The sequence below is a fragment of the Cucurbita moschata genome, unplaced genomic scaffold, assembly GCF_002738365.1.
Source record: "Cucurbita moschata cultivar Rifu unplaced genomic scaffold, Cmos_1.0 Cmo_Scf00021, whole genome shotgun sequence".
Lineage (NCBI taxonomy): Eukaryota > Viridiplantae > Streptophyta > Magnoliopsida > Cucurbitales > Cucurbitaceae > Cucurbita > Cucurbita moschata.
In genome coordinates this window covers 3979683-3994258 of record NW_019268537.1, presented here as the reverse complement: position 1 = coordinate 3994258, position 14576 = coordinate 3979683, and the positions used below count along the sequence as shown (strand labels likewise).

Sequence of the window (14576 nt, the reverse complement as noted above, 5' to 3'; positions counted from 1 at the left end):
AAAAACGGAGGAATAACAAAACACGAGAACACAGCGACGGTAGTTACGTACTCATGAATGCCACCGACGCCACGTGGCCTTGCTCCCCGTTCACGTGCACGTGGCCGCTGTGACCCTTTTGTTAATGGTTGTTAGTTGATACGTATCATCCAATTAGGATTCCAAATCTTTTGGAATTATGTGTTTTATGTTTTCTAACCTTACGAAATTCGTATAAATTAAAAAATTATTTTTAATATCTAAAATATAATTTTAATTTGATAACAAATTTATTTTTAAATTTCGCAATATTTAATTTTAATCATAACAAATATGTCATTAATTAAATTGTTTAAGTAAATAATGATAAAGTGAGACAAAAAAAAATTATGAGTTTTAATAAGAAAAAAAAATCCAGTAAAAACTAAATCGGTATAAATTTAAAATACAAAAACTACATTATAACATGTTACTTATTAAGGTTTATAGATTAAATTATTATAAATTTAATGAGGAGATCCAGAATATATTTAACTTATTTTTAATTGTTCTCTAAAATTTTAAAAATATGTAAACAGATTTATTAGGTGTAATATTGGAACCAATCTATTGCAAACAATTGAAAGATTGGCTCTTACTTAATTAACCTATTTTAAATTATTGTTTGACTTCTAATGAGTTATAATTATTATAAATTGTGAATTATTACCCGTCAATAATATCACTGATTTAAGAGGGAGCGATATGTGTTGGATATTGTCTGTCATAATCAATGAAATAATTAGACACGCTACCTACTGGTCAAACCATGTTGGCATCAAATTTGGAAAGAAAAAAAAATTAAATTGTTATTTAATTTTCCAATTTTCCGATAAAATAAATACCTAGAAGTCGACTCAAGACAGTTGAAAATCTAGGAATAATTTAAACGGTGCACCAAAAATACTTGGAAGGTGTTCATGTATTATTTCAATGCACATAAGGTGCAATTGAATGACTGCAAATCTCACATAAGGCATAAAGTACAAAAGTAAGAGATGCACGCGAGATCGAGTACTCTTGCCCAAATGTTGCTTTATGAAGACAATGCTATCATTGAATTATATACAATCAGCTTATCGAGTTCGAACGAAGTTGGGTTGAGTTGAATTTTTGAAAAAACGAAAATTCGATTTGGTGTAAGGAATGACATTTTTTGGTTGAGTCAACCCGACGAACCAAAAAAAATAGAGTTATAATCTAACGTTACTGTAATTATAAAAATATTAAGAATATTTACTATTTAAAATTTATATTTTATTAGATGTTAGTTATTAATTTAATAGGAATAATAAATAAGTAATTTTTTTTTAGAGGATGATAATAATAATAATAAAAGAAAGCTCAACCACCCAACCCGGGAAAATGTAATTTCACATGTGATCTAGAAGTTGAGGGTCAAAAGCAGTCATTTGCCCTAATCAAAACTCAGAAGGGGCTATTTTTGTCAATAACCCCACGAATTATAATTTTTATAAAATATTGGACAGAGGAAAGATGATAGTGGGCCGGTCAAGCCCAGCCCAAATAAGAAGTCCACATGGTTCAGTGGTTCAATGGTTCAGGATTAGGGTTTTCCCTTTTACTATAAGTCACTCGAAACTCTGCTGCCCAATTCTCTTGTCGCTGGCGTTTCTCAAGTCGGCATCTGAACTACAAAGAATTAGCATCACCCGCCATGGTACCGTGCCTCTTCTAGATCTTCGACCTCATTTTTCACCTCGTAATATCTGTTCAATGCTTATGATTCTTCACTCTCAGTAAATATCTGAATTCAGTTGGATGTTCATGTTCTTTTTAACAGGTTAAGTACTCAAGGGAGCCGGACAACCACACTGAGTGTAAGTTTATTCTCCTCTTATCGTATTCTTTTTGTATCATATGATTTTTTCGTCATACAGTTCTTAGTTTTTCACTAGTTTGAAGTTTTCGAGTAATGTTAGAAGTACGTAATCTAATACTTGTCTTCTTATTTCTGCTCAGCTTGTAAAGCACGAGGCTCCGATCTCAGAGTCCATTTCAAGGTAGCTTAGGAGCTTTATCTGTTTGATCCTTTCATTGATTTTTCCATTTCGCCAAGCCCGTTAGTCTAGTGCAAAGTTTATAGGTTTTCAATACGTTACTAATTTAATTGACATTTCATTGAATCTGTATAATTTGTAAATATTTTGTGTTTACTTTTTTGATTGTGAGGAATGACATACACACTTTTTAATTGTGTACTGAATTAACTAGTTGTGCTGATCATCCAATACTGCCTGCGAACAACCTGATGAAAAAAGCAGGGCTCTGTTGCCTATTTTATGAACAGTGCTCTCGTAAACTTCAGGAAAATCGAATGAATCATTATTGGGTGAACCTATGTACAGATAATTGCTGATGGTTCAGTAAATGATGCTATATTATCTTTGTAGGTCCTGTGTTAATATATATTTGATTGTTTATTTTTGGATTGCGCATGCAAGATAGATAATTTACAGTAATATAACTTGGCGTAATGAATGTTGTGATTATATGAGATTTATGGTTACGAACCTGATGAAAAAAGCAGGGTTTTGTTGCCTATATCGTGAATATTGCCCTTGTAAATTTCAGGAATAGGGAATGTATCATTATTGGGTGAACCTATGTATAGATAATTGCTGATGGTTCAGTAAATGATGCTACATAATCTTTGTAGTTCCTATGTTAATATATATTTGATCGTTTATTTTTGGATTGTGCATTCAAGATAGATAATTTACAGTAATATAATTTGACATCGTGAGTGTAGTGATTATATGAGATTTCTTGTTACGAACCTGATGAAAAAAGCAGGGTTCTGTTGCCTATATAGTGAATAGTGCCCTTGTAAACTTCAGGAATATCGAATGTATCATTATTGGGTGAACCTACGTATAGATAATTGCTGATGGTTCAGTAAATGATGCTACATAATTTGTAGCTTTCTGTGATAATATATATCTGGTTGATTATTTTTGGATTGCACGTGCAAGATAGGAATGTGGTGATTATATGAGATTTTTTGTTACCAACCTGATGAAAAAAGCAGGGTTCTGTTGCTTATTTTGTGAATAGTACTCTCGTAAACGTCAGGGAAACTGATTGTATTGTTATTGGGTGAACCTCTGTAGAACTATTTGCTGAAGGTTCAGTAAATGATGCTACATAGTCTCTGTTGTATTTTTCATTTACTTCTGTAAGTTCATATAAAGAAAGATTGATGGTCCTTAGAGAGTCTGTTATTGCTTATGTGCCTTCATCTTGGTCAGTGTCATTAGTTTTATTTTTGGAGTAACTTTTTATTAGTAATTTATACTCCGTACTCCATAATATGTGAAGGATATTTTTCCATTGCTTCATTTAAGTGTTATTTTCTGAATCTGCCCTTGTCTGTAACCTGATGAAAAAAGCAGGGCTCTGTTGCCTCCTGTGAATAGGGCTCTCGTAAACTTCAGGGAAACAAAGTGCATTGTTATTGGGTGAACCTCTGTAGATATAGTTGCTTGACGGTTCAGTAAATGATGCTACATTTGTGTTATAGCATGTTCTGTTGTTATTGTTTCATTTACTTGGATTATAAGAAAGTTTGTGATTAAATTACCTGATTAAAAAAGCAGGGCTCTCTTGCCTTCTGTGAATGGTGTCCTCGTTAAATTCAGGGAAACTGAGTGCATCGTTATTGGGTGAACCTCTGTAAAGCTAGTTGCTAAAGGTTCAATAAATGATGCTACACAAACATAATATATCTAGTGTAACAAATATAGATCAAAGTTTAAATGTCAGCATCCCCATTATAGGTTTTCAAATTATTTTATTGTAAAAGATTATAGTCTCTGGCATCTGAATTGCTTTACTAATTTGCTTGAAATATAGTATTTAAATCTTGGATCTATCAAATGGTTCAGTTGGCTCTTTCAAAGGGTTCTGCATTGTTAAATTACTAAATCGTCAATCTGTTTCGTGTTTTACAGAATACACGAGAGACTGCACATGCCCTCAGAAAGTTGCCCTTGGCCAAGGCAAAAAGGTACTTGGAGGATGTTCTCGCCCACAAGCAGGCTATTCCGTTCCGACGTTTCTGTGGAGGTGTCGGACGAACTGCACAGGCAAAAAATAGGCATTCAAATGGACAAGGACGCTGGCCTGTTAAATCTGCAAAATTTATTCTAGATCTTCTTAGGAATGCTGAGAGTAACGCTGAAGTATGTATTACCACCCCACCCCTCAGTTGCTTATGGATCTCCTGAGTTTTATGTCGTTGAATTCTGAACATGCTAAATCTTCATCCAGGTGAAAGGACTGGACGTTGATTCTCTCATCATATCCCACATTCAGGTGAACCAAGCACAGAAGCAAAGGCGTCGCACATACCGAGCTCACGGAAGAATTAACCGTATGGTTTCTAAGATCCCAAATAAAACTCTATTTCGTTTCACGTTAGAACATTACAACCATACGTTATTGAATTTGATATTTTGTTTTGCAGCCTATATGTCATCTCCATGCCACATTGAGCTTATTTTATCAGAAAAGAAAGAGCCCGTCAAGAAAGAGGTAAAATCTGGATCAGAATTTAACGCAATTTATATTTATATATAAGGTTTTGGGCTTCTTGTTGAACTCTTCTTTATCTGGTTGCAGCCTGAGACCCAGTTGGCAACGAGTAAATCCAAAAAATCCCAAGCTCTCCGCAGTGGTGCTTCATCTTGATCAATATAATTACTGCATTATTTGTTTTTAAAACAGAATTTTGATACATTCATCATTCTATAGATGAGTTCTTCCGTATCCATTCCCCCTAATCTTGTAGTTTATGGTATCGGGATCGTGTTCGTTATGTTGGGAATTCTTTTATAAATTTTGGATATTCATTCCTTCTAAGCAAATCGAGACTTCTTTTTAACTTTCTGTGTTGGGTTCAGTTTACTTACGGTAGTGGTTGTGGATCAAACCGGGGTTGGCACTTGATAATTTTTTAATCACTTATTTATCAGTTTCTAGTAGTAAAATTTGGTTTCGTTAGGTTATGGTCTTTTGATCGAACGGCTGTCTTTGTTGCTATCAGAAATTTTAATACCAAAACATGACCAATACGGAAAGAGGTTGATGATTAATTATTTATATATGTTGCTATCAGAAATTTTAATACCAAAACATGACCAATACGGAAAGAGGTTGATGATTAATTATTTATATAATTGAATTTAAATTATTGATATGTGAGATATGGTACAACACTATTTTTTTCTTTTGTTATTTTAATTAAAGTATTTATTTTTCGATCATAATTTTGAAATATTTATGAAATATAAAAGTAATAATTATTTATGTTTACCTAAAATAAATAAATAAAAATAATAACCCTAAATGTTTCGAAAGAATAGGGTAATTTTTGAAATCGATCCTAATTAATTACTAGTATATACTGTTTGCACGGTCGCGTAGATGAGGGGATCGATCGGACGGCTGAGATCTTACGTCTTAATTCTTCCGAATCAGAACTGGTAAATACATACCGCTCTGCGTTCTTCGTCTGATTCCTCAAAGCAATTGTCATATTCTAATTTCCTCCCGCGAGTCATTCCCCATCGGTCTGCAAATTCGCCTACAGGGTACTGCTCTCTCTCATCTCTCAGCTCTCGAATTCATTCTTGCTTTATTTGTATATTTTTAAATCTTTGTTCATAGCGCCAAGGATTTCCAATTTTCTAGATAGGTAGGGCTTTTCATTATAGTTAAATCTTTCTATGGAGTTCTCACTGATCTTTGTTCATTGATGTTCTTACGCCTCCTGCCGATTTGGATCTGACGATTATCTTCTAATTTTCCATGTTTTAGATGGATTGGCAAGGGCAAAAGCTAGCGGAGCAGATGATGCAGATTATGTTGGTTGCTTTTGCGGTGGTGGCCTTTTTGACAGGCTATGTTATGGAATCGTTTCGGATGATGATGTTGGTTTATGCTGGCGGTGTGGTTCTTACCACACTAATCACTGTTCCGAATTGGCCTTTCTTTAATCGCCACCCCCTCAAATGGCTGGATCCTATCGTGGCTGAAAAATACCCAAAGCCGCAGCCGCAAGAGCCGGTGGCTTTGAAGAAGAAACCGACGAAGAAGTAGGTCAGTTTGATTGATCTTGTTCTTGGATTAGCATACAGTTCGAATCTTTGGATTTCTGAATGTCCCGGAAATGATAAAACATACGCTCTTTATAAGAATTATAATTTTGAAGTTTTAGTGAAAGACATTTCTTTCATGCCTTTGGTTGCGACTTGTGGATCTTGTGGAAAGGCCCCTTGTGTTTTTCTGTTGATGGTCAAAATAGATTAAATCATAATTAACATGTCCATATCGTCATAATTAGAAGTTCTTGTTTGCTGTTCTTCCCCGGGGAAGAGTCTTTCTCCAATGAGAATCCAGAAAGTTTTTGGGCAGCACTCACCCTGGAGGAACTCCCTTTAGATCCTTTCAGAAAAAGGTTTTTCTCCGCTAGAAGATTTTTGCTAATTACGTTAACTCATGCAGATAAACGGGCTGGAATTTCTTTCATTTGTTGAGTCGTTCTCTTTTTTACCAATTGAAAGAAAAGAGATCAAGTTTACGAGGTTCAGGCAATTGAATTGCTTTACAGGGTTATCAATTTTTTTGTTATTATAAATTTATTATGTACACGTGATGAGCCTTAGACTAGACCGAATTAAGTTACCACACACCATATCCAGGGAGGTACAGAAATTTACATCATTCGTACATCATTCGTACATCATTCCTATGCTGTTGCTATGAAGTTAGTCTACATTACTGTGAAATTAGGCATTCTTGCACTCTCTTATGCGCTTGAGTTTTTGAAGCTATTCTGCAACATGTTTTGTGTGAATTAGGAGTTCTTCGAAGGGCTGAAGGCCTTTGGATTCAATCAGGAGATTGTGTATTTATCTCACTTGAGTTACATAGCTAGAACATTAGGTAGTTAATGGCTTTACTAGCAATATAATACGAAAGTTGCAGGTCTTTTGGCTAGGACTATGAGGAAGGGATTTCTCATATAGAAATTATTATTTGGACGTGACTTGTGGACGAACATTTTTTTCGTTTTGCTTTGAACAATTACGTTTCCTTACCTCTTTGTGTACTGAAGAGGTTTTTGTAGAATACCACAGTGGTCAGTACAAGAGTTTGTAATAGTGTTTGATATTGGCAGTTTGAGGATCTATGTTTCTCGACGTGTTACGATGATCTATGTTTCTAATGCTATAATTGAATTGTACACTGAACATTCATTAAAAATTCTATATCTGTTGGAAATCTTTCGGTTTCGTACTCCATATCCCGCCCCACGAACAATGATGACGAGACCTGAGATTAGAATTCATCCATGGTAATTGTATTTATCTCACTTGAGTTACATAGCTAGAACATTAGGTAGTTAATGGCTTTACTAGCAATATGATACGAAAGTTGCAGGTCTTTTGGCTAGGACTATCAGGAAGGGATTTCTCATATAGTTTACTCAGATTTATGTATATCTAAGGAGTTTCTGAATTTTTGAAATTATTATTTAGACGTTACTTGTGGACGAACATTTTTTTTCGTTTTGCTTTGAACAATTACGTCTCCTTACCTCTTTGTGTACTGATGAGGTTTTTGTAGAATACCACGGTGGTTAGTACAAGAGTGTGTAATAGTGTTTGATATTGGCAGTTCGAGCAGGTAACGGTCTCGACGTGTTACGATGATCTATGTTTCTAATGCTATAATTGAATCGTGCACTGAACATTCATTAAAAATTCTATCTGTTGGAAATCTTTTGGTGTTCGTACTCCATATCCCGCCCCACGAACAATAATAACGAGACCTATGAGTAGAATTCATCCATGGTTATTGTATTAAGGTGACAAGACTTGGTGGCTTGGGATCTAATTTTGAGTACAGAGTGGACTGAATTACTAGATTTATGAAGTTATTTAGTTATTCAGCTTTACGTTGCAACGGTTCAAAGATTTTATTTATTTATTTATTTTTTCTAAATTGTAACAATTCATTCCATCCTTCTAGACTTTATAATTTGTAATTAATTTTTGAAATTGATTTTGTCCATAAACTATAAGAAACCAAGTCAGTCTCGAAAAGGTTTCGGAGACTAAATTATTAGGTTACAGAAGTTTAGAGCTTTATGTGGTTAGTTTGATGTCTCCCAAGTTTCTGTTTGTTCTTTATTAGAGTCATGCTTGTCCAAAGCGTATTATCTTTGGTTACATGTCGGATGCTTGGTTATGCTTGTCTAAGACATGTTGCCTATGGCTGCATGCTCGCTTTCAACCCCTTTTACATGCTTTCATCTTAGATATAGGCAACGCATGCTCGTTTTCAACCCCTTTTACATGCTTTCATCTTAGATAGATAAGTAGTATTTCATGTTGTGGCTATATAAAAGTCTTTGGCCGTCTACCAAAATCATACCTATACTTTTAATTATACTATAGGGGATACGACTAGTAGTCTCTTTCTCCTCCCTAGATTATATTCTATCAAAGGCGTGATTGCCTAATTGCTTTTAATTTGTAACATTATTTTTTTTCAAATTGTTTTCGACGTATTTACTCACTCACATTTTTCAAAACATCTCTCAAATCTGACTCGCGCATATACCGACGTTGTCCATGAAGTCCAAAAATTTTGTTGGATTATAACAAGTGTAGCACAATTAGTGTTCTGCTACTAGTTGTGACATTCTGCCCACCTGCTTTTGGAGGGTGCCCACTGTGGGCAATGTGCATCACCCGTGCAATGTTCTGATGTCTTCATTATGTTCCGATTATTTAACATCAATTCTTAATTCTTGAAGCTTCCAACCAAAACTAAATTCGCGCAAGGCAGCGTCTCCCCTTTGTTGCAATCAAACTTTTCGGATTTTTCTTCGACTGGATCCCCCTAAAAATCGTACGTGCGAGTCTCCCCACATGCGGCTCACGCCATTCGAGGTGGCCAGCCCTAGAGGTACTACACTAACAGCGGCATTCCAACCTGATACGGATCTCTACTTCCCACTCAACTTACACTTGAGCTTTTGGCCTTTTTTTGAATCCCCCAATAAACATAAAAAAATTTCCAAAGCTACGAGAAAGACAAACTACAACCGCCACTTTTGGAAGTCTTGTGGAAACTAAATTTATTTTCAGAAATAGAAACACTTTTAAGCACAACCGTTGGATCATTTTTATTGTTTTAAAGCAATTGCCGAATGAGTTCCAAGATTTCTTATAAATTGAAAATGGGGCGGGTCGGCGGGTCGGCGGGTCGCCCAGATCATTTTTAAACCTTTTGAATCAATTCCCAATTAGTTCGCGGCAAAATGATTCAATGCCCTAGACTAGACTTCCCATCCTCACTTGAACCTCAACTCTGAAAACCTGAGAGACGCATTTCCCTCGAGCTCAAGTTTCGATTCTCAAATGGCGATTTCGGTTTGAGACGTTAGGGTTCCTCTTTGACGCTTCACTGCATATACAATGTTCGGAGCTCAACAGTCCTCCTCCGCCTTCGGCACTCCACAATCAACTCCGGCCTTTGGCACTCTGCAATCAACTCCGGCCTTTGGCACTCTGCAATCAACTCCGGCCTTTGGCACTCCGCAGACAACTCCGGTATTTGGCACTCCACAATCGACTCCAGCATTTAGCACGCTGGCGTCCACTCCTGCCTTCGGAACTTCATCGGCATCTCCCGCATTCGGAAACCTTTCAACTCCTGCCTTCGGAACTCCATCTACATCGTCTTTTGCCACCGGCTTCGGTTCGTCTCTCTTCTCCACTCCATTCTCTTCTCAGCCTTCACAACAGCAACAGCAGCAGCAGCAATCGCCGCTGTTTCAGCAGCGAGGCGCCGCAGGATTCGGTTTCCAGACTCCGTTTGCAGCGCCTCAGTCCAGTCCATTTCTAAATGCTCAACTGATCACTCAGATGGCGCCGGTGGCACCGCTTCCTTTCTGCCTGGCTGATCGAGATATTCAAGTACGTTTCTGAAAGTAATCGGCAAGAACTAGTAATATCTCCTATATCTTACTGCATCCTCGCCTATTTATTTTATTTTGATTGTCTGCATCAGGCAATTGTTGAGGCATACAAGGACGACGCAGGAAACCCTAAGTATGCCTTCAAGGTTCGTTTCCCTGCTCTCGACTGGAAACGGAATGTCCTGTGTTTTTATCCTCGCCAACCCTTGAGAGTTGATAATCGTGAGGAAGAATATGATAAGCTTTCAATGAGCTCTAGGAAGTCACGTATTCATCATTTCCCGTTGTTCCTAAATTGATACTTGTGTTTGTTTTGCAGCATTTGTTGTTCAGTGTAACTGATCCTCAATATAGGGCGAAGCCTGCAGGTGTATCGGATGTGAGTTCGATATATAGCGTTTTTTACGTCTGAAGAATTTTTTTTATCTGTTTGTATGCAATTTTTTCGTCGGATTTACACTTAGTATGGATAGTAGTTTGCATTGCCAGACAATGTGGGCTGAGGCAATGGCAAAACTAGAAGGCATGGAAAGTGCGGATAGAGAGCGATTGTGGCCACAGCTTGTTCAAGGTTTTAAGGATTTATCTCAGCGCTTGAAGGTATTTCAAATTACTTCCACATGTGCGTGAAATTCTTTGATAATTCAATTTCCTGCCGAATGTGCCGTGAAATTCTTTGATATTTCAATTTCCTGCCAAATGCGTCGTGAAATTCTTGGATTTTGCATATCTTTTGTTACAGATTCAAAATTTGTCATTATCTCCATCAGCGGTAGTGGATTTGCAGGCGCGTTCTTAAAAAACCTTAAACCATACATTTATAACTATGAGCTTCTTTTTCACATTGTGGATCTGATTCGATACTTTGAGTTCTGGATATATGGATATGAGTTACATTTGAGAAATGGCACTGATGAATATTGAATTATATGCTTAGTCCACCTGTTTTCAATATTAAGAATATTCTTATTTCAATTTCAATTATTATATTCGCTGTATTATATTTATTTGAATTTTATTGAATTTTAAGCGAAGAAATATTTGTCTATTTACACGATATTCTAATGTTTAATATTGAAAAATGGTGCGTTTGAAATTAATATTAAGTTTGATGATTATAGCTTCCCTTAAAAAGTTATTTTGATGATTTTTAATGTAAGTAATAACTATTAAATAAAATAAAAACAATTTTGTAAGGACTAACTGAACGATTTGTTAGAACTAGGCTTAAATTTTATAGTTTATTTAATTACGTAATATCTCTTCTTTTATTGTTTTTTAAATGAAACTGTACTTTTGGTTGTGACGATGAAGAAAAAAACTATACACTAAAGAGTAAGCATTACTAGAAAAATATACTTCCAACAGTGAGCAAGATTTTCGTAAATGTTCTTAAGATATAATTTTTTTCCTTTCTATATAATGCTGAATTTCAAATGTCTCCAGTGCACTGCCTCATATGTGCCTGTACTTTATGCACGACAAGTAGTTTTTTTCTTTTCCCTTCCAAATAGTGATAATGCAGGGTGTGGAAGCTTGTGGTTCATATGTTATTGACATTCAAAACTATGATGTAGGAAAACACAAGTTATATTTGATAGGATGCCAGTTATGTTTTTGATTCCATCCATCAATGTTGGTGAAACAAGAGCAATAGCCTATTGACTAGTTTTATGTTTTCATTTAAGATTGTTAATATGTTCTTGGATAAATACTATCTTTATGTTCAAGTTGCGGAGAGCGTAAATTTAAAATATTCTTGAGTTATCAATGTCGCATAATCTGCATGTGCTTCCAGCATTCCTTGTGAAAGTCCTTGGTAACCATTGAAATGTCCTTGAAATCTGTCAAATAGAGAATTTGTTTTGTTGTAGTTATGGTTTATAAAAATAATTTATGCAACTAAAGGTATCTGAAATTTTAATGACATTAGTTTTTTTTAAAACTATTTTGTTGTGCATACTTTTCTACTCATTTTAAGTAATGTTCCTTTTCACACGTCCTGGTGTTTGCTGAATGAAGTAGCCTGGTTTGTTGCACTGACTTCCAGTGGGGTTAATGCAGATTCAAGATGAAGTCATTCTCGCTGATGCTGAGAGGCTGCGGATGACCCAAAGCAATGTCAAAATGGTAATCTTATGCTCCCTTAATGATTTATTTCAAATTTCCTTTTTCTAAGAGATACTGGATACAGCTTCAGAGGCACTTTCTAGCTGATACTCTACCATGGGTTCAAAGATTGAAACAGAAGGAGCAAGGTCTTCAAAGGCGTCTTTTGAGAGTATGTGATCTTCATGTTTTCCTTCCCTCCCACCTCCTCAACCCCAAAAAATAAAGTAAGTTTACAAGGCTAATGATGCCAAGTTGCTTCTGTATTAATTTGACCTTTTCTTCAATTAAAGGTCATGAGAATTGTGGAGGCACTAGAAAGTAAGGGTTGCCGAGTGCCTGTAATGAAAGGAGAGGCTGAATTGGCAGAGAAGTTAAGTTTGATAACGAGGCAGGTAGGTATCATTCACCCCCTTTTACCTTAAATGCGAAAAGAGATATTGATTGTCCTTCCTATAGGAAGTTTGTGGGACATTTCTTTCCAGTTATACCAAATGCAAGTTAATTCTAATTGTTGAACATATAAATTATTTCAAAATATAAGATGTTAGTAATCAAGGCCGTATTTTTCATTTTAAAGAACATCACATAACGATAATCTTTCACCTTTTTTCATGTTTATTATAATATGACATTATTGTCATTTTTCTTGTAATGAAATTTGAAAGATATCATTTGAAGGCCATGCCCCTATACATTATTATCAATGGGGCATCATAAACTATAATTACAATTATAACTAGGGAAAAGTTGCATCGTAATGATATCCTTGGACACTTTTCAGTTCAAAGAATCTGGGGCAGAGCTTTCAAGAAGGGTGCAAAATTTGCTTATGATTACTCGTGGCCAACCAAATGGCTCCGGTGCTGGTAATTCCATCTATCTTCAAGGATCTGCAAAAATACACGAACAGAGTCTTGCTGATATGCAGGAGGTGAGAACATATTTGTATTTGAAGTCTGCTTTCTCACTTGTAGTTTTGCTGGAAATTATTGTCAAATTTAGTAACCAACTTTATCTATATGTACTTTTTTGTGTCAGGTTTTGCAGCAGCAGACGGAGGCCATTGCTAGACTTGGAACTGTGTTAAAGCGAGACGTTAGAGACATGGAAATCATAATGGCTGAAGACAAAGAGATGACAGATGATCCGAGTTAAAGGGGGGAATTGAATTCACATTTCTAGCCATTGTTTTGTTTTGTTTTGACATATACTTTGCATGATTTTTCCATCCAAAAGGCAAAATTAAAATCCGTTTTCAAAATTCTTATGTACTGCCCAAGTAATTTTGGAACTGCTGGCCGACATCTGTTTTGAGAGATGCTGGTTGGTCAGTACCTTGTTAAGGTAGGTTCAACTTGAACTGCTTAATACCCATGCGATTTTGAATCAATGCAGTGTTGAAGGCTGAGAACTGTAATCGTTATGAAGCGTGAAACAGTTGCTATGTTGGGTCTCTTAACGTTGCCAGCATTATCATCAGCAAGACCTTGGATTCATCTTTTCCTTTGTCAGGTGAGGTGACTGACTCTCACACATCAAATATAACCTCTAAAATCTCTTGCATTTGGGGATGTTAGGCCTCTTATTATCTTAAAGCTTTAGGTGTATAGTATGTTCATAGTTGTTAGGTATGCTTATGTGAGTAAGCCCAACCCTTCGAGGTCAGGTATGTTTATATGAGGGACTTTGGTGGGAATGAAATTTGCTTGGTCACAAACTGGCCAAGGATTTGGGGGCTGGGGCAAAATCTGGAGAAAGTGCAAACATCACGAATGCTGAGGGAGAACCTTGATATAGGCCAGACTTAAGGGACATCAAAATTTTTATGTGAAAAATTGAATTCGCATCTCGTAACGTTGAAATATCAGATTTAGCTTATATATATTGAAACTTTTGTCTTCCAAAGGACGTATTTCTTGTTTAAAAGCTTCCTTATATCTACACCTTGTTGAATAATGATTTAGTTTAATCTCCTGTTTTTTGTTTAAATTGTGCTTCGTAATTAATTGTATATTTTTCCCGTTCGTTAAAAATCCATCTTAATTTTAATCTTTCTTTTTAAAGAAACAGCTTTACAAAATTATATATATTTTTAATTTAAAAATTGAAAACTCTATTTGATAGTCTATAGCAATACAAACTATACGTACAAGTTATATACTCTATTTTTCTTAAAAAAGAGATCCTCGATCAACGCCTCGAGTAACGTAACTTTTTTCCTACTAAAATGCCTCTTTCTTTTCCATTTCTCAATTTAGATATTACATGTTTTTTTCCTGGGTTTAGTTTCATTTTTTGTTCTAAAGATAAGAAACCAAATTCAATAATAGAAAAAGAACTAATGAAAAGAAAGAATTTTATTTATTTATCATTATTATTATTATTAAATATTAAAATTTAACAAGAATCAAGATGAAAATTTGTTGAAAGT

General features: G+C 35.5%; 3 protein-coding genes and 6 non-coding genes across 12 annotated transcripts; all 9 read left to right on the top strand.

Moving 5' to 3' along the window:
* Positions 1 to 1598: 1598 nt before the first annotated feature.
* LOC111458354 (60S ribosomal protein L17-2-like) lies at positions 1599 to 4924 on the top strand. The gene is made up of 7 exons (XM_023100953.1): positions 1599 to 1699; positions 1823 to 1859; positions 2002 to 2042; positions 3993 to 4223; positions 4312 to 4414; positions 4508 to 4575; positions 4663 to 4924. The coding sequence occupies exons 1-7, from the start codon at positions 1697 to 1699 to the stop codon at positions 4729 to 4731; spliced, it is 552 nt and encodes a 183-aa protein (XP_022956721.1). The 5' UTR covers positions 1599 to 1696; the 3' UTR covers positions 4732 to 4924.
* Positions 2294 to 2423, top strand: LOC111458969. The gene has a single exon (XR_002713227.1). It is a non-coding gene; the product is annotated as a small nucleolar RNA snoR74 (small nucleolar RNA).
* Positions 2560 to 2689, top strand: LOC111458971. Its single transcript, XR_002713229.1, has one exon. It is a non-coding gene; the product is annotated as a small nucleolar RNA snoR74 (small nucleolar RNA).
* Positions 2826 to 2955, top strand: LOC111458970. The gene has a single exon (XR_002713228.1). It is a non-coding gene; the product is annotated as a small nucleolar RNA snoR74 (small nucleolar RNA).
* On the top strand, positions 3061 to 3190 carry LOC111458968. Its single transcript, XR_002713226.1, has one exon. It is a non-coding gene; the product is annotated as a small nucleolar RNA snoR74 (small nucleolar RNA).
* LOC111458966 lies at positions 3425 to 3553 on the top strand. Its single transcript, XR_002713225.1, has one exon. It is a non-coding gene; the product is annotated as a small nucleolar RNA snoR74 (small nucleolar RNA).
* On the top strand, positions 3629 to 3756 carry LOC111458972. The gene has a single exon (XR_002713230.1). It is a non-coding gene; the product is annotated as a small nucleolar RNA snoR74 (small nucleolar RNA).
* Positions 4925 to 5538: 614 nt separating the features above from the next.
* LOC111458355 (probable signal peptidase complex subunit 1) lies at positions 5539 to 6281 on the top strand. 2 transcript variants are annotated; one of them, XM_023100954.1, is made up of 2 exons: positions 5539 to 5632; positions 5860 to 6281. In XM_023100954.1, the coding sequence occupies exon 2, from the start codon at positions 5860 to 5862 to the stop codon at positions 6139 to 6141; it is 282 nt and encodes a 93-aa protein (XP_022956722.1). In that variant the 5' UTR covers positions 5539 to 5632; the 3' UTR covers positions 6142 to 6281. The 2 variants fall into 2 exon arrangements, with proteins under 2 accessions (XP_022956722.1, XP_022956723.1); XM_023100955.1 differs by having other exon boundaries at positions 5548 to 5627; positions 5855 to 6281.
* A 3076-nt stretch (positions 6282 to 9357) lies between these two features.
* LOC111458857 (nuclear pore complex protein NUP54-like) lies at positions 9358 to 14050 on the top strand. Of its 3 annotated transcripts, none has more exons than XR_002713194.1 (10): positions 9358 to 10031; positions 10126 to 10179; positions 10353 to 10412; positions 10523 to 10633; positions 12098 to 12163; positions 12228 to 12314; positions 12436 to 12537; positions 12927 to 13076; positions 13184 to 13489; positions 13574 to 14050. XR_002713194.1 is itself a non-coding variant. In XM_023101697.1 (9 exons), the coding sequence occupies exons 1-9, from the start codon at positions 9531 to 9533 to the stop codon at positions 13298 to 13300; spliced, it is 1248 nt and encodes a 415-aa protein (XP_022957465.1). In that variant the 5' UTR covers positions 9358 to 9530; the 3' UTR covers positions 13301 to 14050. The 3 variants fall into 3 exon arrangements, 1 of the variants encoding a protein (XP_022957465.1); XR_002713193.1 differs by having other exon boundaries at positions 13184 to 13657; positions 13767 to 14050; XM_023101697.1 differs by having other exon boundaries at positions 13184 to 14050.
* The last annotated feature ends 526 nt before the right edge of the window (positions 14051 to 14576 follow it).